Source organism: Empidonax traillii, unplaced genomic scaffold (genome assembly GCF_003031625.1).
Source record: "Empidonax traillii isolate 1590-97213 ecotype Southwest subspecies unplaced genomic scaffold, ASM303162v1 scaffold630:size906685, whole genome shotgun sequence".
NCBI lineage: Eukaryota > Metazoa > Chordata > Aves > Passeriformes > Tyrannidae > Empidonax > Empidonax traillii.
Window position 1 is genome coordinate 285541 of NW_020955823.1, and position 22629 is coordinate 308169.

The 22629-nt window shown below is 42.9% G+C and overlaps 1 protein-coding gene across 1 annotated transcript in view; it reads left to right on the forward strand.

The window, feature by feature from the left end:
• The window catches only part of ADAMTS2 (ADAM metallopeptidase with thrombospondin type 1 motif 2), a 173300-nt gene that overhangs the window by 135425 nt on the left and 15246 nt on the right, over window positions 1–22629 (forward strand). Inside the window, exons 6-16 of the mRNA XM_027898924.1 lie at window positions 707–863; window positions 1714–1819; window positions 3460–3603; window positions 5452–5584; window positions 7065–7178; window positions 13754–13899; window positions 15319–15494; window positions 19466–19599; window positions 20399–20522; window positions 20783–20863; window positions 22280–22443. Coding sequence (XP_027754725.1) covers window positions 707–863; window positions 1714–1819; window positions 3460–3603; window positions 5452–5584; window positions 7065–7178; window positions 13754–13899; window positions 15319–15494; window positions 19466–19599; window positions 20399–20522; window positions 20783–20863; window positions 22280–22443 — 1479 coding nt within the window. The remainder of the gene's footprint in view (window positions 1–706; window positions 864–1713; window positions 1820–3459; window positions 3604–5451; window positions 5585–7064; window positions 7179–13753; window positions 13900–15318; window positions 15495–19465; window positions 19600–20398; window positions 20523–20782; window positions 20864–22279; window positions 22444–22629) is intronic.

The following is a 22629-nucleotide window of genomic DNA, read 5'->3' on the forward strand; positions in this document are numbered from 1 at the left end:
TCTCTTATTTTTGGCCTAGGGTAGGTTTTGCTCTCCATTAAGTATTTTGGAATGACAAATACTTGCATTGGAGTATAGCATTTAAATTGTAGTGGTTTGTGTTATGATTACAGTGTTGTCATGGTAATACAATTTTTGCAAATGAAAAGCCAGGGTTCACATATGTAGTTCTTAAAAATCCTGGAAGGCCTGAGATGGGTCAATTAGTCATACATTTTATAGCATCCCACATACAATAAGCTTTCTAAAGTCTTAGCTGTGAACAACATTAAGTAGAATGAGCTGGGAACTCTTACAAAAGTACTATTGCAAAAAAAAAAGAAAAAAAAAAGAAAAAAGAAAAGGCAAACGTAGTAGCTGGATTTTAAAATACCTTTCTCTTTCTTGTTCAAGAGAATCGTCCATTGCACCTCACCCAACATGCCAGATCATTTGAGCCAGCCGAGCTCTGTCAGTACACCAACCCACGTAATGTGTGGTTCATCTGGAGAATGGCACCCCACAGTTATATGTTCTACCTTCTGAATGATCTTCACATGCATAGTGGGATAAAGAAAATGCAATTTAAAAGGCAATCATCAAAAAAGTCCATTTCTGAAAGTAACGATTCAACTACAGCTGCAAAAGCACACTTAGTTTTACACTTAGAGCCCAAGCTTTTAATAAACAACTCTTGGTGTCTATTCTTTTTCCTGCACATGTGCAGTCTATGAGTCTGATAGAGATTGGGAACCCCTCACAAAGCCTGGAGAACGTGTGTCGCTGGGCCTACCTGCAGCAGAAACCTGACACTGGGCACGCCGAGTATCACGACCATGCCATCTTCCTCACCAGGCAGGATTTTGGTCCATCAGGCATGCAGGGTAAGATGTACATCCAGGTTTGTTTTGCATTTGTGTTTACCACTGAGCAAGGCTGGTCATGCAGAGTTTAGTTGTGTACCTTTTGCGTGGTTTTTGGTGGGTGTTTTCTTTCCCCCAGGGCTCTGCAGAGGTTTCAGCTGTAAGTGCTTCACTTACTATTTTATCCTTTCTTTCTGATTACTTATTGCATCATTTCTGTGCTCTTAGTGGAGCCAAGAAAATGGGATCCATATGCAAACAGTAATGCAAAATGCCCAAAGATTAAAGAATAGATTTTGTGTTTAAAAAGTTCCAAAGCTGTTGCTGCGTTACAGCCGAATTGCCAAGAAATGTTGTTACAGAGAGGTCTGGAACAGCAGAGCCAAGTGCTGTCCATTTTTTCCCTTTTTTCAGAGCTCTACCTCCTGTGAGATCAGGTTTTTCACCAGGAGAAACCTCAGAGCTTTCCCATTCCTTTTGAGTTGGCCAGATCTGCTGTTAACACAGGGCTGGGGTTTTGCCCTGAGGGCTGGAACTGCACTGAGCTCCTCCTGAGCTGTAACTCAGCAGCATGTGGTGTCCTTTGCCTCTGTTGTCTTATGCACTTGGAAAAAGCCAATTGCAGGATGGTCCTGGAGGTGACAAGAGTTTTCTTGGTGAGCCAGGAAGTTTTAATTTGTCCAGAAGGCTGGTTTCATCTGTTTTATAGATGAGGGAGCACACTATTAAATGCTAGGGGGCAGAGGTCTCCTGAAAGGACTCCTCCAACTATACTTGTGTCACCACAAAAGACAGATGTTCACCCTAGAGCTTCCCACCACACTGCCTTTCTATATTGTTCATTTTCTGAAACACCTGGTGTTCCTCTCAGGCTACGCTCCAGTCACTGGGATGTGTCATCCTGTCCGAAGCTGCACTCTCAACCATGAAGATGGTTTCTCATCTGCATTTGTGGTGGCCCATGAAACTGGACATGTGTGAGTAGAACTGTGGACATGTGTGTTGTACCTTTAGGGGTCATTGATACAGAGAAGTACTGATGACATTGGAAAAATGTTGCTGATGTTAAGAAATAATATTCAGGGTTAACTCCAATTTCAGGTCTCAGCTCTCGCTAAGCTTTCTTTATGATCTTAAGTGAGCTTTATATTTTGGGATTTTCAAATGGAAAAAAGAACTAATACCAAAATATCTTCCAGGACTGCTGTGAGAGTAGGTTGAATGATGTATTGTAGTCTCCTGGTGGAAATGTAAAGTACTCATAATGATGAAATACGAATTCACTGAGCCAGTAGAACACATGATTCTTGCAAACAATCCGTACTAAATAAGCACATCATCTGTATATGTTACTGCTGATAAAGGAAACTGTACAGCAGTGAGGTGCCAAGCACTGTGGTTAAAACTGTTCTATATATTTCATATTAAAAAAGCAATCATTTTACTTGCTGATGTTATTAGAACAATGACTGGGCAGCAGTTGTCAGAGCTTTGGTTTCTCCCAGATCATTTTTGTTTCCATTTGCAGAGAACATCTGCTGATTTCCTCTTTTCTCTTTGGTAGTACAACAGTTCCCAGAAGGCTTTTTCCGAACAGTTTCAATCTATTCTGTTTTCCCTAAAAAAGCCTGCAGGCCCTTTCTCTTTTTTGTATCAGAGTTATTAAGGGCTTTGAACAAGAAAGTGCCAAAATCTATTGAAGTCACTGTAAACCTATCTTAGTAAGGCAGGGACATAGATTTGATACCCAGATGGTATTTAATTCCAGAGTTTTTGAATTAGGATTAAAAAGAATACAGTGTGAGCTGTAAAAGAAGAACATTTGTAATCCCTCAAATCACATTCAGCCCCAATCTGTTAGTTTGTATTAACTATGGACAGATCCTGCCCATGCTGGTCCAAGAGTGCTCATTAAAAAAATGCAATGTAAGATCCTAACAAAGAAAAGGAGAAAACATATTCCAAAAAAAAGCCAAAAATAAATCTTAAAATATCTGTAACTTGGGGAAATTTTCTAGAAAGCACCCAACGCTTTCCAGGCTGTTTCACATTTAAACAACATGGGATTGCTCCTGGGCAATAGCAGCAGCTTGTCTGAACTAGCTTCCATTGTGGTGTCTTTCCTTTTTTCCACGCAAAGGACTCGTCTACAGTTGCAAAATACTTTGAATTAAGCCAAGGTGTGATATTTTTTTTTTTTTTTTTTTTTTAGAAGTCAAATGAATTCCTGAATAGCTCCAGATTAGAGCATAAGTAAAATTCTATTAGTACTGCTGGAGGGTGGACTAGCTCAATAATTCCAAAATGGATTCATTTAGCTGTAGTAATTCATAAATGTTCACAGAGGCCCAGAAAAAGGCATTTTTAGTGTTTTAGAAAGTGGATTAGGCTAATGGCATGAAAGTACTCTCAGGGGTCAGTGCTTCCAGACCAGCTCTTCAGCTTCAGCCTCACCCTCTCATTTTCACGACTTCGCTCACGCGGCCAAGAGTCCCGGGACTTCAGCCCCTCGCTGCCATCGACCCCTGGTGGCATCTGGGAGGTGGAAGGAGGTGGAAGCACTCCCTAGAGTTCAGCTGTGATGTTAACTGTGCTGTGTCTCTCCTGGGCGGGGCAGTTTAGGCATGGAGCACGACGGCCAAGGGAACAGATGCGGGGACGAGGTGCGGCTGGGCAGCATCATGGCCCCCCTCGTGCAGGCCGCCTTCCACCGCTTCCACTGGTCCCGCTGCAGCCAGCAGGAGCTCAACAGATACCTCCAGTGAGTAGCTGCCAAGTAGCCTCTCCCCTTTTGATTAGGAAGCGTGTCGGAACAATTCACCCAGCGTTTGTGCCTTGCCCTTTTGTGAGTTGCTCATGTGGAGCCGAGTAAAACAAATACAGAATCCCCTCCCTGCCCTATTAGGAATGCCTTTCTTTCCCACTAACTGCAAGTTCTCAATTAGTTTTATTTCGGTCCATTTTAAATTATTCGCCTTTCATTGACATCTGTTCATTCTCTGGACATGTAGAATGTACGTACTGTCCTCTCAGGGGTGTTGAGAGGGCACTATTGTGGATCTCACTGCCAACTTTCCTCCCTCCCTGCTGTAACCACGCTGCCTTTGCCACCCAGCAGCATGGTGTCTGTCCTACAGATACCACATTTGGCTTTAAGGACCATTTCTTGCTTATGATACCTGTCAATGATAAGATGGTGCTGCTTAAACAAATAAAATCCGCCCTTTAAATCCTCAGGGCTTTTCTTGGCTTTAATGGATATCTAAGGAGAGAATATGGTTCTAGAATTAGTTCTTCAGTTGTTAGTTTTCCTTTAAGTACCCTAAATGAAAAAGTTGTTTAAACAGCTTTATCCATTCCCATTTGGACCTGATGCTGCAGACCCTAGACCTGTGCTGGAGTTCCCTGAAAAGCTCTGTTGTTTATGACCATGGTTTTGCTACTCACAGAAAAAAAAAAAAAAAAAACTTCTCTTATTTTTATGTGCAAGTTGTACAGAAAAATCTGGGGAAACTACTAGGATAAGCAGCAAAATCTGAAAATTAGTAGGAAAAAATGCAGAGAAACATATGAAGTAAACACGAGTCCGTCTTTTTGTTGGTATTTTTATTATCTTAGATATCTTAGGTGTGGCAATAACGAATAAAAATATTGTGAGGCAAGTGTGATTGTTTCAATTATCAAGATCCTCCAGAGCTTTAGCCATTAAATAAAAATCATCTGGCCTAGAGGGCTGCTTTACATTCTTTTAAATACAACTATTTTTAAAATGTCTTACAACAAAGCAGAACGGTGGTTTGCTTTGAAGTAAATCTAACCTCAAAATTCTGCTTTCAGCTATTGGTATCTTCAAGGCAACCTTAATGATTGCCAGGACAGGCTCGTGTATGGTGTCCTCATGTCTGTTAAATAACTCAGAGACATTTCAGAGATCCTGTGGACTGTGTTGGTCTTGTGAATTAACCAGTGCTTCCACTGTGTTAACCATTTGGTGATACTGGCACCAGTCCTCTGTCCCCCACGTGACTTGGTCAAATGTAATTCTAATATGTTACAGGCTGTCCTCCCTCCTTGGGAGGAGAGGAGAAACCTCCACTTCATCACACAGAAAGGAAACTCAGTCTGTGAGTGAGTTGCTGCTTCTCAGCGAGGACACAGGGAAACTGCAGGGTCAGGGTTAGTCATATTGTGGGCTGGTTATCCTGGCCTCTGCTTTTGAAACTTCACTTGAAAGACAGTTGCAGGCAGCAAGAGACTCCACAAATGGAAAATTAATTAAACTTTCTTTTCTTCTTGGTCTCATGTGGATTCCTCCTTTGATTCCTTTCACATAAGGAGCCTGGAGACTGATAGGAATTTACCTGCAAGCTAAATGGAAATTACAAAGGAAGGGTTTCAGAAAAAAAAATAACATATATAGAATCCATTAAAGGTGGCTACAACACGATAAAGTGAACGTGAGTGTAACTGCAATATTAGCTGCTCCTCACAACCAGCATCTGAGAAATCGTAGGCTCTGTTTTGTTTGGAACAAAAAGGCAACGAAACCACAAACACTGTGCAAGTCTCACAGCCCCATCTGTTACTGTAATTTTTTTGCCTGTTGCAGCTCCTATGATTGTCTGCGTGATGATCCCTTCGAACATGACTGGCCTTCCCTTCCCCAGCTGCCAGGAATTCACTACTCCATGAATGAGCAGTGCCGGTTTGATTTTGGTTTGGGCTACATGATGTGCACAGCTGTGAGTATTTAACTTGGGCTTCTGCTGTTTCTCGTCCAGCAGGGCTCGAAGTGTCTCTGAAATGTCCTTAATAGGGACAGGGCAGTGAAGCCCCCAAGGAAAGATGTTGTGTCCACTTAGCTGTAAGCAAGGATTAACAACTGAATGTTGGCAAATATGTTATTTTTAATAGATTTTGTATTTTTTTTTTTTAACTGGAGTTACAGAAATAATAATTCTGTAGTTTCATAAATATCTGTAGACTTCAAGCAAACAAACTTGCTTCGTTATTGAGCCTCCTCTTGCTGGCAGCTAGTTATTTTGCTACAAAACTCCCACCCAGATGTGGAGGAGATGGATTTTCTGGCACATCCTGTAGAGCTAGCACGGGGCAGCATGCTTTTATGATCCAATTTTATGGAAAGTGTGATGCATTTTGATACCTAAGCAAGAGAAAATAGGCATGACAGCGAGTAAAGCAACTTGCAAGGGCTCTTGATGACATGGTTGGCTCTTGTGTATGAGGAAAACAAGAGGCAAAGTCTAAATTCAAAGCAAGGCAAGATTAGTCCAATTCTCAGTGGATTGGCCTAAGAAAACAGTCTTCTGCAGCTGAGCTGTGCCTCCCACCTTCAGGTCCTCAAGTAGGGCAAAATATTAAAAGGAAAAAGATGTTTTCAACTGATGTGGCAGCTGCTGACACATAACATTTCAGCTTTCATTCCCATCTGCAGGAATATATGTGCCAAGCAGTCTCTCTGGATAATGGATGAGAACCTTCAGAGCATCAGCTCTAGTGTTGTGTCTTGACACAATTCCCACTGTTGCTGGCTTAGAAGAAAGTCCCAGCCAAAGGGGATCTTTTCTTACACCCATTCTCCAGAGCCTGGGCAATGGAGGCATTCTAGTCATCTTTGTTCAGAATAGGCAAAAGCATATCCAGACATCATGTTCTATTGTGTTTTGTGGTGGGTGATTCTCATCCTCTCCCATAGAAGCCTTTGCATTGTAGATAAAAAGCTGATTTATTCATCAGATCAGGGTTCTGATCTCAAATTTCCATCCTCCTAAGAAGGTAAATACAACACCAGAACTTTGGTCTGAGCAGCTCGTTTCTGTCTGCCATGGGTGCTCAAGGAGTTTTTGCTTTGTTTGCCAAGTGAAGCAGCACAATTTGGAGAAGCTGTAAGAAAAGGTGATGTGTTTGGGGAAAATGGTTTCTCCCTTGCCCAGTCAGCCTTTGGTCACTAGGGTAAAACTGTTTATACCTGACTTTATTCTATCTCACGCAGGTGGGATCTCACTTCAAAGTCACTGATGATTCTGTGTGAAAGCTTGAATATGCTCAATCCACAGACATCATGGTGTTCCTAAGGAGTCAGTGCTAAGCATTTTACTCCTAGGAAAGGAAACTCCCCTGCCCCATGCTGCAGCTTCCAGTGCATTTTCCAGTGGGGAGTCTCTCAGAGCATCATCCACTTCAATTTTTCTTGTGTTTCAGTTCCGGACGTTTGATCCCTGCAAGCAGCTGTGGTGCAGCCACCCCGAGAACCCCTATTTCTGCAAAACCAAGAAAGGGCCTCCGCTGGACGGGACCATGTGTGCTCCAGGAAAGGTGAGACAGGGTGGGTTCACGCGTGTTTGAGTGCAGTTGGGGGTGTTGCCCTTAAACTCGAGGGGAACAAGAGAAGGGGACCTGTCTTGAGGACCTGAAGTTTGCTGAGATGTGGGGCAAAGTGCCCACTCCGCTATGACTTTTTTTGATGTCAGCTTGTTGTGCCTGTATCCCAGTGTGGGAATGCAGAGAGCACTGAGGGCCTGGAGATGACAGCCAAGCTTGAGGGCACTGTAGTTTGCCAGAGGGAAAGGATGGATGTGGGAGGTGAGTGCCAGCTAGGGAGAACCAACGTGACGGCCAAGGGGGACTGTGAGGAGAGAAGGGCAGATTTGTGGAGGTAGATTTGCTGGTTTGATGATAGTCAAGGGAGGCACGAGGAGCTGTGGAGGGACGGTGATGTGATGTGGCAAAGGCTCAGACAGCTCTGGCCACTCAGCCACCGCGCTGGGCCTGCTCCAAACCTCAGTTATCCTCTGAGGAGATCACGCTGTGCTCACAGTGGATCTGAACTCCGAGTCCTTTGAAGTCTGCTGAAAAAAATCTGGCTTCCCTGGGCTTTGGATGCAGTGACTGAGGGGGAGAGGAAGATGTCGCTACTTGGAAAGATTTTTTTATAACCCAATGGATGACATCATTTATGCGATAAATGAACCGTATTAGCAGCTGCTGTTATGGTTTGGAATGTCTTTTTTTATGAAAACGTTATGTTAAATTAATTCCCCAGCAAGTCACGCTCTAAATAAACCACTCCTTTCTGGTTTTCTCTTCTTTAAATTACTCCTGTTGTATCAGCTTTGTTTCTTATTTTAAAAAAATTACATATATTTTAAATTACCATCCAAAATCTTAGGTGGTTTATTTGGATTCATTTTTCTCTATCTTGATTTTTGCATTCAAAATATTCATTAACCCCCCACAAAAAATACAGTTACATCCATTTTGTTGCATCACCCTCTTCCCCGAGCCATTCATTCATATTAGTATTTGAACAGAAATGAGGAGAGAAAGGGAATTTGTAACCCTACAGTTAAGGATCTGTCAGTGCTTCCATTATAAACAGTTTGTCAGGATATTATGCAACTCAGCTGTAAAAATTTTCTTTGGACTGGAACTTGGGATCCAAGGCTTCAGCAAGCTGTGCAGACAGCCAGGCTTTTGAGCTCAGCAGAGATGCAAGAGAGTATGTGCACATTCTGAAGTTGCAGTAGATGATAGGACTATGACTGTTTCATTCTCAGGGGAGCTGTCCCAGTTTTTTGATAAATAAACTTGCTGCCACCTTCCAGAAGAACCTGAAAAAACGTTGTAAAATGAAAATCATTTTGTTAGATAAGGCTCAGCAGTCTGAGTGAAATGTTTGGGGTTTTTAAATAGCACGAGCTACAAAGGTTATACAGCTGACTTTGTGGGTCTGAGCTCAACCTCTGACCAGTGTATTTAATAGTTGTTGGGGTTTTTAATACAAGCACGTCTGATCAATGATTTTTCATCTGTTCCTTTCCCTTTCATCCCTGCCCTTATTTCTGCCTTCCCCTGTTCACTCTCTGCACTGATTTGGACAATACCAGAGGCTCTTATGTGAAAGCACGGGGATGTAAAATGAATTTATTCCCCAAAGTTGGGACTCAGTTACAGTGGGGCAGCCTCCTTTCAGGTACATCTCCCATGATACCTCATGGCAGCACATGAGGAAGAAGAAAATAATTTCCAACTTGATCCACTGTTTTCTTTGGAATAACACCAGAAAAACACAGAAACGCAAGCAATTAAAAGATGTTGATTCAAAAAGATCCATTTGTTTCCCACTTTAGAGACTTGCAGTTTTCATGATTTCATACCACTAATTCCCAGGGCCTATTTTAAGCTCAAACCAATCACAACACTGCTGATGTGTCAAGGAAACATCCTGGCTTTGCTGCAGCTGAGGGGACCCGATGCCAGAAATGAGAAGTGGTGCAGGGGAGACGAACACGGCACAGGGTGGGTGGGTGTTCTCACCTAAGGGTGGTGTTCAGATAACTGATAACTGCTCCCAAACTTAGCAGATGCTATTGAGGAGAAGCCAGTCCAGCTGCCTCCTTCCTAACTGATGATCAAGGGGTAAGAACACCCACTTTGGGAGACACGAGACCCATAGCACATTTTTGGCAGGCAGGCTGACAAGGGTCGTGTCTCTGCACACTCAGGCACTGACCCTTAGAAAGGGAAGATTAGACTTTCTAATGCTGTCAATATATGTGTATGCATGCATGCACAGAAGTGTTTATACTTAAGTAAATATATGTAAATGTATGTAAGCTCTTCTGTGCTTGTGGTTATTTGAAACAAGTTGCCAAAAGAGTGAGGTTCTGCCATTTCAAAAGCTTTTAAATAAGTCTCCTTGTGCAAACGGAGATATTGGACAACCTTCATGTGAATTGGCAGCAAACTAATAATTTGCTGGGTTTAAAGATAAAAAAATAAAATATTCTCTTGGAGCTTCCCAGCCAGAGAAGAAAACCACCATTTTGACAGTTTCCTAAAGGAAACAATGTCTTATATTGCTCCCAGTTTGATTTTTTTAAACTAGACTGAGTTTCCAATGGTAAAAAGAAAAGACTGTCAATTTTGTGAAGCTTTGATGACGCAACAACTTGCAACGGTCAAATCAACTTCCATAAAATAACTCCGGTGTGTAAAGTCAGTCTTTATGTGGAGTCAAAGACACTCCATAAATTGTTATAGTAAGCCATGCAGACAAGCCATAACTGTGCAAAGCTTAACTCTGCCCAGCATTCTGTAGATTGAAAGAAAACATATGCTTTCAGCTGATAAATTTATTTACTTGTATACAGTTCTGTCGGCTTCACCATTGGCCTCAGGCTTCTGAATCCAGGCAACCTTAAGTAATATATCATCAGTTTCTGTTATTCCATTTCTTAAAAATATTACTCTTCTGGGGAGACATTTATACTGGCTGAAGTAGCAAACTGCTCTCCACAGGGTAGAAATCAAACCCAGAGCCACTCATGCAAGGAGATCCATCTGCTTGCTGCAGTGACTAACACCAAGGTTTGCACCACCTGAGCCTCCTTTTTTTTCCCCTTTTCTTGGAGAGAGGTAAGAGGCTGGTACCTGCCCCTGCCTACCAAGCTGATGTTGCTCTTGGATTTGGCTCATGTGCCACAGTTCCAGCACAAACCTAGAAGGTCATCTCTTTGTTTGCACTGTGCTAATGAGATGACCCGAGTCAAACTTGGAATGATTTTTTTTTTTTACTCTGTCAGGAAAGGAAGGGAATGATTAAATACTGAAATAAATAGGTATTATTGAGAAGAAAAATGGACCAAGAAAAAAGGTTTCTGAAAACACTAATGTGTCCTCAGAGCAATCCAGATAATTTCCCACTGAGAAAGCTGACCTCAGCTTCTCTGGGAGACAGGAGACAGATGGGTGAGTGTGAGCCGTGTTAGTCACCACAGAAACAGGGAGAACACTCGATTCTCCACTGAAGAAACTTTTACTGGCTCAGAGAAGTCCTTAGTGCTGGAGCTTTCAGTTCATCCCTTGCAACTAATTATTCTCAACAGATGGAGCAGAGCAGGCCAGCCTGCGTGTGTTGGGGAATACAAATAAATAAGTAACTCTCTCCTCTGAGGATCTCAGGAGAGTGGGGAGAGCTGAGGGCCACCAGCCATGGTGCAGTACCAGAGGTTACCTGAAAGATAACTGGGGTGTCAAGTGAGGAGATGGGAGAACTGCCTGTTGCTGCCCAGTATAAAATAGTCAGAGATATCCACACAATACCTTCAAGTCTTTTCTTGGAAAAGTGACTTGCAGATGTGTTAAGCCCACAGGAACACACTGGCTCTTATTTTGGTGTCCACAGCAGTTGTTTCAAAGAACTGCTGAAAACAACAGTGGAATGTTTTACTGCAAGAAATTTAAGCTTCCTCTCCTGGAAATTGCACTTGTTTTGGACTGTCCTGTTTGCCAGAAAAATAGGCGAGACTGCAAGGAGTCATCCTGTCTTCCACGAAGAAAACAATTTACAATTACCTGGGTTTTTTTACATTAAAAGAAAAAAAGCTTTAATATGCTTCACTCTTTGAGTGAAATCCCCTGTTTATGAAGGGAATAGTGCTTGAAATCAGCTCTTTTCCACCTCATTATGTATTTAATGTAGTAGCAATAGGAAGGGTTGGCTTTAACTTCCTTTATTACACTGGAGGTTTCTCCGACTCTGGGTTTACCTTCTCACCAATTCTGTGCATGGATCTTCACAGAATAATGTTCATTTGTGAATCATTTTGTTTTCTGCAGGCTCTTTTCTCTTAATCCACAAAAAAAAAAAGGCAGAGCAGGGGATGACTCATTCACCCAAATGCTTCTCTCCTAATAGCTCTGCCTCAGCTTCCCAACAATCAGCATCTGACCAACTTCTCCAGTGAAAACCAGTGCTGCTCTTTCCTTTATGCAGCCAAACCAGTAACACTTTTCCACATTTGCCTTCCAGTTCAGGGACCACTCCCAGTATCAGATAGGGGGTTTACTGGTGCTTGTTGCAAACCCACATCCCGCTATTCTTGGCTAAAACAGGGAAAAGAGACTGGGAAACTCAGTGTCTCCTCCATGAGTCCAAGCACTGGATTCTGAATCATCATATGATGAACACAGGCTAGTTGGTTCTTGAAATGGATTTGGTGACTGCTGTGGAACTTACAGCCTGAGAAGGGGATGTGTGAGCAAGCCCAGATCAGGGGCTGTCACTTCACATCTGCTTCCAAGCCCAGCTGACATTTGTATTGACAAGCTGATGCTCTGCCAGCTGTCCCCACATCTCAGAATGGTCCCATGGCTTCACGGGGCCCCACGACTCAAACTGTTCATTCAAACAAACCTCTCTAAAGCCATAAGTAAACAGTCCCTGAAGGGCACAGCTCTAAGCTTCAAAATCAAAAAAAAAAAAAAGCAAAGGACATGTTAGCATTTTGCATTTCTTTCATGCTTTGCTGAATTATCTCTTGTTCTGTCAAACAGCTAAGAAAAATCTTCCCATTACAGCTCTGGAGCAGGATTGGTGTAATTGGCTTTGTGGTAACGTATCTATTTCATGGGTTTTGACTTTGAATATCTGAAGATATGGGAAAGAAAAAAATAGTTGAAATCTAATTTCTACTCTCTCTTCTACTCCTTGTCCAACCAAATCAGCACCAAAATAAATTGCATGAATAAAGAGCCAGTCACTGAGCAGATTAGCGAATCAGTAAGCTGTGCCTTGTCACCATTTTACTAATGATTCTCTCTGTAAATTCAACATTATTAATGATTATCCATCACTTTTAAATTTGCCTTCCAGAGCACTAATCGCTCTCTGCTGAAGAACGCTCTCCTATTATATATCTTCTGATTTTGTTTTTGCTGGCAGCCTGCATTTAGCCATATGCTTGGCTTGTGCAGCCTGCCAAATTCCTGCGTTCCAGGGCTTGTTAAGCTGTGTAAAATGTTGTTGTTGACTTGAATGTTAAGGAAAGTAAGTGACTGATTTCACTTGTTGTTGCAGCCATCTGTGCTCCTGAGCCAGAGCTCTCATCCCGACAGTAACTGTTAACGCAGACAAACTGCGACAGTCTCATGCAAAGTCGTTGCTTGCAATGTATTTTCCAGCACCCACACTTCATCAGTACACTTTTATGAAAGCAGACACAGTACTGGAAAGGGCCAGAACCTGTGATCCTTGAGGAAAATTCACTCTGACTTCAGCTGAGAAAAAATTCCTTGATTAGGGAGCAGAGAAATTGGTGGAAAGGCACTGACAGGTTTCTTTAACAGGGGAGACAGTAGAGATCAGTACTGGAGCTATAAAGCCTCTTAAAGAAATGTGGACATACCTTCTAGATTTGGGGAATGTAGCAAATTCTGTGTTTCAGCTGCTGTAGAATGAGTGTATTAAAAACCAAGTAAAGGAAAGTGTGGTAGGGTGTGACGGGTTGTGTGGTGCTGGGACTGTCCAGGGTTGCTCCCTAAGGAACAATTCCGATATTTTGTCCAGGTTTGCTAGGAGATCTCCAGGGAGACCACAAGAGTTTTTTATTTAATAGCACTAATGTCTAAAATGTGAGCTGGCTTTAATTTCATGCCACTTCGCTGATCACATTTATTGCAGGAATATGTTCATGGAGTTGGGAGTGGCAGGATGGTGCCACTTGCTAGTGCTGCTTTATGCAGTGGCAGAGTCAGAATGTTACTGTTAGCCTCCAAGATTTGGGATTCTGCCATTTCCCCTAAATGAGTCTGTATTAGTTATGCTGAAATCCCCGCTGCAGGCAGGTGAAGAGGGAATGTAACACTAAGAGTAGTTTAATAAAATTGGTAACCTTGAATCCTGCACACACACATATATGCATACTGGACATGGAAGTTTATAAAACCTGAATGGGATCACGGGCATGATCTAACAGTGAGTCTTCCTACTTTCTGCTGGAAAGATGAAAAAAAGTCCAGAGTCTGTGCCTAAAATTCAGTCTGTGGTACCACAGCTTCTCTTACAATTTAATCATCTAATCGTTTTGACATCTGATTTTCTCTTTCAGCACTGCTTTAAAGGTCACTGCATCTGGCTCACACCAGACATCCTGAAGCAGGATGGGCACTGGGGGGCATGGAGTAAGTTTGGCTCTTGTTCTCGCACCTGTGGCACCGGGGTGAAGTACAGGACACGGCAGTGTGACAACCCACAGTGAGTGCTCACCCCCCTCGTGCCTTCCCCACGGGCAGCGACTCGGTGGGGACAATCCTTGCTCTGTTACCAGTGCAGTAAAGGGTGCTGAGTGGTGCTTGCTAAATCTGACCTATGGTACATTGTCAGAAGTTCTACTTTTGGCCCTTAGCAAGCCATGAATCATCTTTATTTCTCAGTTTATCCCTCCTTCATGCGGTTCTGCAGTTACAAGGATCTTGAAAGTGCTAACATGCTACTGTGTAAAACATAAGTAAAAGTTTAGGGCCCTATATATGTCTTGTTTTAATATGTGAGTACGAAATGATGGCAAGGATTTGCTGGATTTTTTTAAAAAACTTTTAATAAAAGTTTTCTTTAATCCACCTTTTAGGATATTTCAACAAGAAGGTCTTAAAATATTTTCAAACTGTTTTCATTCCAAGTTGGAACAAAGTTCCAGAGATCAGAACGTTCTCCAAAGTTAATTTTAGGAATTTTGAATGGTTTTGCTTCAATAACTTACATATGGGCCATCTAGATAATGTAGAATGATTCAATTTCAGTAATACTGCAAGTAAAGTATATTTAATAAAGATTGGAATATACAAATAATATGATATGTATAATTATTGCTATCTTAGTGTGGTATCATATAACGTCAAGATCCTAACAGCAAGAACTGAAACAATTGTCAGAATTAAATTACTCTACCAAACAGAATATTTTTAACATTGAATTTCTCAGTTTGTGTTGATAAAGCAATTGAACTTGACCAGTGTTAAAAATCATCTTATCATTGATTTTTTAAAACAAATCAGGTTTTATGATGCAGCATTTTCCAATGGAAATTGTTCTGTGAAGAAAAAGAATTGGCAGTTCTCATTTCAGCCTTTATAACATTGGCAACACGAAAGTGACCTTTATAACTGTGGGCACAGATTGAGTTGTAAAATCTATTTTCATGTAGGAAAAGCCCGATGCACTATTGCAAATGTTTTCTGTGCCTTCTGGAAGAGGGTGCAAACCCAGCTGCAGCCCCTGAGCTCTGCTGGATCTGACAGTGACCTGGGGCACATCTGCCTGGGGACACAGCACCGAGCTGGGCTGTGCCAGGTGTGCTGCTGGCTCAGGGGGGAATGTGGATGACTTGCTTCGTCTGCTTGTGCTTCCCTTTCTTGGCTACACCAAGAAAAATGGCTTTTCTTGCTCTTATCAAGTGGTTTGAGCCTCTGCTTGCAGAAATTGCTTTTTAAGAGCTAAATGGTGGCAGTGGGTTTTGAAAGGAAATACATATTTTCCGTATCAGAAATACAGCACTGGCTTCTCCAAGTGCCTGCTGACAAGACCGGGAATTAAACTGCTCCTCAAAAGGTTTGACAGACACTTGATTCACGCATTAATGGCAAAACTAACAGTGGGTTTCTCCCCCCACCACAGTCCTGCCAACGGAGGCCGCACATGTGTGGGGCCAAGCTACGAGTTCCAGCTGTGCAACACACAGGACTGTCCCAAGGACTTTGAGGACTTCAGAGAGGAGCAATGCAGGCAGTGGGACCCCTACTTTGAGTACCAGAACACGAAACACCACTGGCTCCCCTATGAACATGTTGATGGTGAGTAGCCCCTTTTCCTGCGAGAAGTAAAATCGGCTGAAAATATGAATAAAAACTAGAGAGAGAGAGGTAAAACTTCTAGGGAAATGATCCCAAATCTGATACGAGTTGTTTGGAGGGATCAGTGAGTATCAGTGCATGTAGGAGTGATCCAGTTCATACAACATACCTGGATTTTCAGAAAACTTTGGACTGTGTTCTCCAGTGAGAGTGTTGAAATTGAGTCATCATGAGACAAAAGGGAATGGTTTTGCATGGGAGAGTGTGTTCCACAAAGATGGGTGCTGGCAGCATGGATGCTGCTGGACATGGCAGTGAACAGGGAAAGGGAACAAACCAGGTGACAAAAACTACTCAGGTTACGAAATTACTGGGCTATTTAAACTGTGAGAGCTGCAGAAGGAGCTTGTGACACAAAGTGGCTGAAGATGGCAAAGGAAGTTTGGTGTTCATGAATTCTAGTAATGGATATGGGGGTAAAAACTGGTGTGTATGTCTGTAAGGGTCTATAGACAAGGTGGGCTCTGAACAGAAAGGTTGGGAGCTGGGAACAGCTTTAGGAAAACATCAGTTCAGGGACTGTCAAGAGAGGGATGGAGAACAATGATCTGAGTACCTGCACGGTGTGTCTGCATTTTAAATACTCAGCCAGGTTGTGCCCATCTCACTGCTGCCCACGTTGCACAAAAACCTACAGTTGAACTCAGAAAGGCCATAATAAATCAAACAAATGACTTCTGGATCAGGAGAGTTTGGATAAACCAGGACTTTTCACCCTGAAAAAGCAAGGATTTAGATTAAAAAGATAGATTTGTGAGTGGCACTAAGGGACTGAACACAGAATGATTATGATGTTCCCAAGCCTGGGAACATCAAATAAAATTATCAGGAGGTAGATTTAAAACAAATAAGAGGAAGTACTTTTCCACACAGTATCTAATTATCCTGGAATTCACTGCCACAGGAAGTTGCAGATGCCAGAAAGTTTTAGAAATTATTTAGAAAAATTCTTGACAATTCTACAATCCATTAAGAGCTATTAAACACCAAGTCCCTGCCATGACTTCGGAAGTCCCCAAGCTGCAGTTTAAAAGGAAATTGAAGAATATTCTGAGAAAAGTATCCAGTTTGCTCTTAACATCTCCCTGCAAACACTGCTGGTGCTGTTGGAGGCAGGTGTTGGGCTGGAAGGGTGCTGGGTCTCAACCAGCATGGCCAGGCTGGTGTTCTGGCACCTCTTAGGACAAAAATGTTCCTGTTAATGCCTTGGCTTAACTGTCACTGAAAGTGCAGCTGGTTGGTTTGGGCCACAGGGGCTGTTGCTGTGCTATTGCCACGTCTGCTACTGCCAGAAAACGCACTGAGATGATGTTTTACCAAACAGAAAGGCGGAGGGCAATGAGTCTAATCAGCTCCTTGAACATGTTTTCAAACTGTATCACTTCACTTGAATGACAAGCCATGAGGGCAGGGTGGGCCTGCCAAGGGGCAGGTACTGGGCACCCACCCTGCCCTCAGCTCAGCACCCATCGCTGGGAGGGGAAGGGTCACTTTGGGTGAATCATTTTTGCATTCCAGCGAAAAGATACTTTGCCAGAAATTAATAGCAAATTCCTTGCAATAAATTTGCCTGACTTTCTTCCCAAACAGTTCTCAGGGTTCCCTCATTCTTTTCATGCCGTCTTGGTCAGTCTGGGATTTTCAAAGGCACAGACACAGCCTCACAGCTTTGTTCCATGGAACAGCTTTGCTGGCACAGGGTGAGGGGATGAATGCTGTGGCCTGCAGGACCTTTGCTTCTGCTTTAGGCTTTGGAGCAGTCTGCTGAGAAGACCACTGAAGCTAATCAGATCTTTTTCTATTAAATTCAATGGCTTCTGGGTCAGAAATCAGCTCACTGATGTCTGAGCGCTGATCCCTGGGCACCGCTGGTTTCCCATATATCTATGGTATCACTGCAGACACCTTGAGAGTTACATTTACCTGTGCAGGGTTATTAAAGGGAACAGCTTTTGTGTGAAAGCAAGGCCAGAGGGTGGCTTCTGCTTGAACTCCAATCTATTAAAAACTCCCTTTTGTAAAGATAAGGCATATCAGCAACATCTTTTGTGCAGTCGTGGCTCAGAAGTGACACAAATCCATCCACTTCACACGCAGCTCAGCTGGAGGTGTCTGACACGTTGTGTATGGGACAGGAACAGAGAGGAGCACCTCATGCTGTGGACAGAGAAAAGCTGCCGAGCTGGGATACACCCCAGTGTGTGCTTGAGCATCCCAGTGCCCCGTTGTGCCACGACCTGTCTCCTGCTCCAAGCCCTCTGAGCACCCCATCCCCTCGCCCCTGCTGTGCTCACAGACCCCTGTGTCGTGCATCTGCCAGGGCAGTAGAGTATGACATTGGCTATTAGCTCCCAGCCTCAATTAAACGAGAAGGAAGCTCATGGGGAGCGGGGAACGGACAGGCACACACACAGCACATCCGTGCTCCTGCACCTCTGCTATGCCCAACACCAGTGAATAGGAAGAAAACAATTCTTTGCAATTAACAGGGTCCAATTTAACAGCACTTGCACATTTGTTGTTCCCATGGAGCAGTGGGAACAGAACCATCACTAAAATAGAGCCCTTGTACAGAGCTGCTGGCACCCAGTCAGACCTGCTGATATTTTCACTGAATCGCGTGCAGTGAATGCGTGGTATGTGTGGGGTGGGGGTGGGAACATACCCAGGGGGGTGGTGTGAACACATCTACGGCCCTGTGCGTGATTTAATATTTCCAATATATGCAAACACATTAGGTCTGCCACTATTATGACCTTAACAGTCGCCTATTAGGGATTTGCACAAAAAAAGTGAAGTATCTGCCTCAATAGACCAGACCCTGCATTTTTAGCGTGACATCTCTGCAGCATTTGGGAGCAGTAACAAAGGTCTCTGATGCACCAATACCCAGTGGCCTTGAGGACATCAACAGCAATAACAAGGACTTCATAAAATGAGGGCAGAGGCCATGGAACTGTGAAGATTTATTTCGATTGAACTGCTATAATGGAAGGGTCATTATTGTTTTAAATGGTGGGAAAAGTGTCCCAACTTTTAATCATGTTAAAGTAGCAGAATCTCTATTTGTTTCATCTAACAGAAAGACCATCTGCTCTTCAGTGCCAAAGAAAGCATAGAGTCCTATTACTGGGCTGGGGACAGCAAGAGAAATGGATAAAATGAAATACACTAGTGGAATAAAACTTTATTTAGCCACTGACTAGCCATTTTCAACTTTGTTTTTTGTTCTTAGCTCTTTGGAACAGATTAGAGAAAATACCACTTGTCTGGCTGTTTGTGCATGTGTTAGCAGTAAAAAATAGGGGGTTTACTGATTCTTTTTGACATCTCATCTTGTTTAATGGTTTAAATTATCATAAACACGAGTACAACCATGAAGAAAAATTAACTTCATGGTTAGGAGGAAATGCTATGGCCCAGCTGTCTCTGAAGAAATTTTGGATGCCAGGTTCACTCAGTGTCAAACAGCTGCTTTTAATGGCAAAATTACTTTGCCTTTTTTTTTTTTTTTTTTTTTTTTTTTTTTTTTTTTTTCAGATTTAAGTGCAGTGCAGGAGAAACCTGCATCTCTATCTCTCACAGGTAGTCATATAGCAGACTGAAGAATCCTCTGCCAGATTGGATCATCTGCGAAGGATTAAACAGATCCCCCCATCAAAGTCAATGATCTATTGTTTTTAAGTCTGTGTCCTAATGGTAACACACAGGTGCTTTACGATTTAGCAGTTTCCCAATGACCAGAGAGCCTTTGAAAGGGGATAACATCGATGGTTTATGGGGTACCACATTGTGTTGTGTGATGTGGAGGAGTGAGAGCGAGCCATCTCTACTGAAAAGTGCTGTTCACAATGTCAGCTCCTAAACTGTGGGAGCTGAACACTCACAATTTGGGTCATTTTGTTTTCCAGCTAAGGAGAGGTGCCACCTGTATTGCGAATCAAAGGAGACAGGGGATGTGGTGTACATGAAAAGGATGGTGCACGATGGGACCCGCTGCTCCTACAAGGATGCTTACAGCATCTGTGTGAGGGGAGACTGCTTGGTAAGTGTTTGATGGCTCCTTTCAGAGCTCAGTGTTGTGACAACAATTAAAATGCACCTTGAGTGCTTCTCTCCCAGAATGGTTAAGTATAATAACGCCTCAGGCAACAAGGGGATTTCATAAGGATTATTGTCACAATATTATGTGTGATATTCACAGTTGCCATGCCTGTGACTCAGTTCCAAAAGTACCTACCTACACAAGTAATATTTCATGCAGTATTTTGAGATGAACTATTACAATTAGCTTTCAAGGAAAGCTTTTCCTGCTGAGGTTTAGTGGGGGTGGAATGTACAATGAAATAGAAACACGCAGCAGCTTTCAAGGAAAGCGGTGTTAGGACGTGGCTGATGTGCATTCTCTCTGTATTTGATCATGCTATTTTTAAAAAATCAATGACAGTTCCTCTAAGTCAGGGTCTGCTGCAGGTCATCTTTCAATGGAATTAGAGTCTCTGACTATCAAAGCACTGGGAGAGGTTCTTATCCTCATATAGATGCATTGATTCTCCTGGAATTTAAGCATCTGCCTGAAGATAAGCTGGGGCTTAAGGGCTTTTCCTCAACTGTTCCTTCAGTAAGAGGACCACTGTGAAGTATAATATGAAAATATAATTACCCAACTGACAGCTCTTACAGGAACTGGAAGTATTAAAATCTGGTTAGGTGTTGATCTTGCAGGAAAATACTACAAGGTGTACTGCTTTAGTGATGCAGAAGTCTGGGGTTTGATATATGAAGCGAAGGCTCATTCGAAGAGTGGATAAAGAAGAATGACTCTTTTTCTCCTTTGTGCACAGAAAGTTGGGTGTGACAGGGTCATAGGTTCCACGAAGCAGGAAGATAAGTGTGGTGTTTGTGGAGGAGATAATTCCCACTGCAAAGTGGTGAAAAGAACATTTTCAAGAGTACCGAAGAAACAAGGTCAGTGCATTCAGTGCGGTTTGTCCTGGGGAAATCAGGATATTTTTGCTTGATCTCTTCTGTCTCATGGAAAGTACCAGGAAAATTACAAATTGTTTGCAGCACCATTAATTCCAATAAACAATATGGGCTGATGCTGGATTAGCTTGTTGTAACACACCCTGCTTTCAGAAAATAAGATTTATTTAAAAACCTAAGACAGACCCTTCCTGTTTGTGGCACACTAACCCATTACTGTATTTCCAAATGCTACAATATAGGACACATTAAGATGTTTGAAATTCCTGCTGGTGCAAGACATTTACTTATACAGGAAACAGACGCCACCACTCATAATCTTGGTAAGTAACAAGTAGGAAAATTTGCAGTCAGAATAATTTTTTCTACTGTTTATTTTTTTGTCTTTGGCACCTGACAACATGTTTATGCATTTGTTTACCCATTATCCTCCCACACCACGCACCTTCTTTAAGTATGTTAAATTAGGAAACTTGTTTGGCAATTTGATTTCCCTGTGCTGTATTCCCTGGTGTCCCAGATCTCTGTGTTGGAATGTGCATGTCTGAAAGCTGCTAGAAGAGGCACTAAATGATTTCATGGGGTGCAATGCATTATCCTATGGGAGCTGGAGCTAGATGGTCTTTAAGGTCCCTTTCAGACCAAACCATTCTATGATTCCACGCTCTTTGTGTGCATCTTTCATAATGTACTTCCCATCTTCAGTCTTTCCCAGATGTATCCAAATCCGTTTCAGATTCTGCCCCATTGATAACGATATTAACATGAAGTTGCCAAATAAATGCAGCAACTCAGGAGGTAATTGTAATCTGCTCCTCCCCTGCCCTGTAATCAGTGGGAAGCAGTGTCTAGTAGGCTGCCCCTAACTGGAAGTAGATTCACAGCGAACGGTCTGCTAATTGTATCGTGAGTCACCCCAACTTCTCCCCAGAGAATGCTTCCCTTTCTGCAAGTTCAGACAAAGTTCTGTCGGTGCTGAGGGAGCAGGATGCTCAGGTGGCTGCTAGAGAGAAAATGGAGTTAAAATCTGGTGTTAAATAACAAACAGTCCCTGCTTCTTCCAACCAGAAGGGCAAATTTTCCATCTCAACTGAAAACCTGTCCTAATCCAAAGGTAGCTGAAGTCTCTCAAGGTGAAGGATGGAGCACTGATGGGTTCTGGAGCAGAGGAACCAGGTGCTGTGTGCAGTGGCAGGTGCCTGCAAAGCAGCAGGAGCTTAACAGGGCTGTGCCTGTGTCAGGACTGGATCTGAGCAGGAGAATTAATACTGTTTCTAAGTGTCTCTCTCTTACTGTGGGGACCTGCTGGGGGTTAGCCCAGTAGCCTTTCTCTGATGGAGCAGTAACAGCCTCCTGAGCTGCCTTACAACGTATGAAAGAGCTGAATAGCTCTGGGACCCCCACAGGCTCTCAAATTGGCTCGGGTTTGGCCAGTGGATTCAGAAGTTGTTAGCTGGGAGCAGGCAGCTGGACCCCCGTGGTGCAGCCGCGCTGGCCTCATTTCTCTGGCAAGGCAGGCAATGAAAAAGGGAAAAAAAAGGACAATTGATGTTTCTGGAGCTGAGCAGAAAAGCATTGGCAGTTCAATGAGACACCTGAAAAAGTCTTTCCAAACCTGTGAGGGAACAGAGGGAAATTCAGACTGCCCTTTTTCTGCCTCTTCCACTGGGACAGGAGCAGGACAAAACCGGAGATGAGAAGCAAACGTCTCATATTCACTTTTCTTGTGTTGTTCCCAGCAATTAAAAACCGGGAGACGGGGAAATTCATTCTTAGCGAAGACAACTATGTGCCAGACTCTAAAGTATTTATTGACATGGGTGTGGAGTGGGAATATCGGAATGACGATGATAGAGAGACGGTGCAGACCATGGGACCACTGCGTAATGGGATAGTTATTCTGGTAAGTCAAACGAAAACCATCTCCCACAGAACACGCTGTCAGGGTTACAGAGCCACAATGGGCTATCATATAATTTAGATTCCTCTTGTGAGTTGCAAGGAGACATCTGCTTCAGTTATAAGACAATAGAAGATGTATTTTAATTCCTTTCTCCTAATTCATTGCTCCGTACGAGAGTTGTTATAA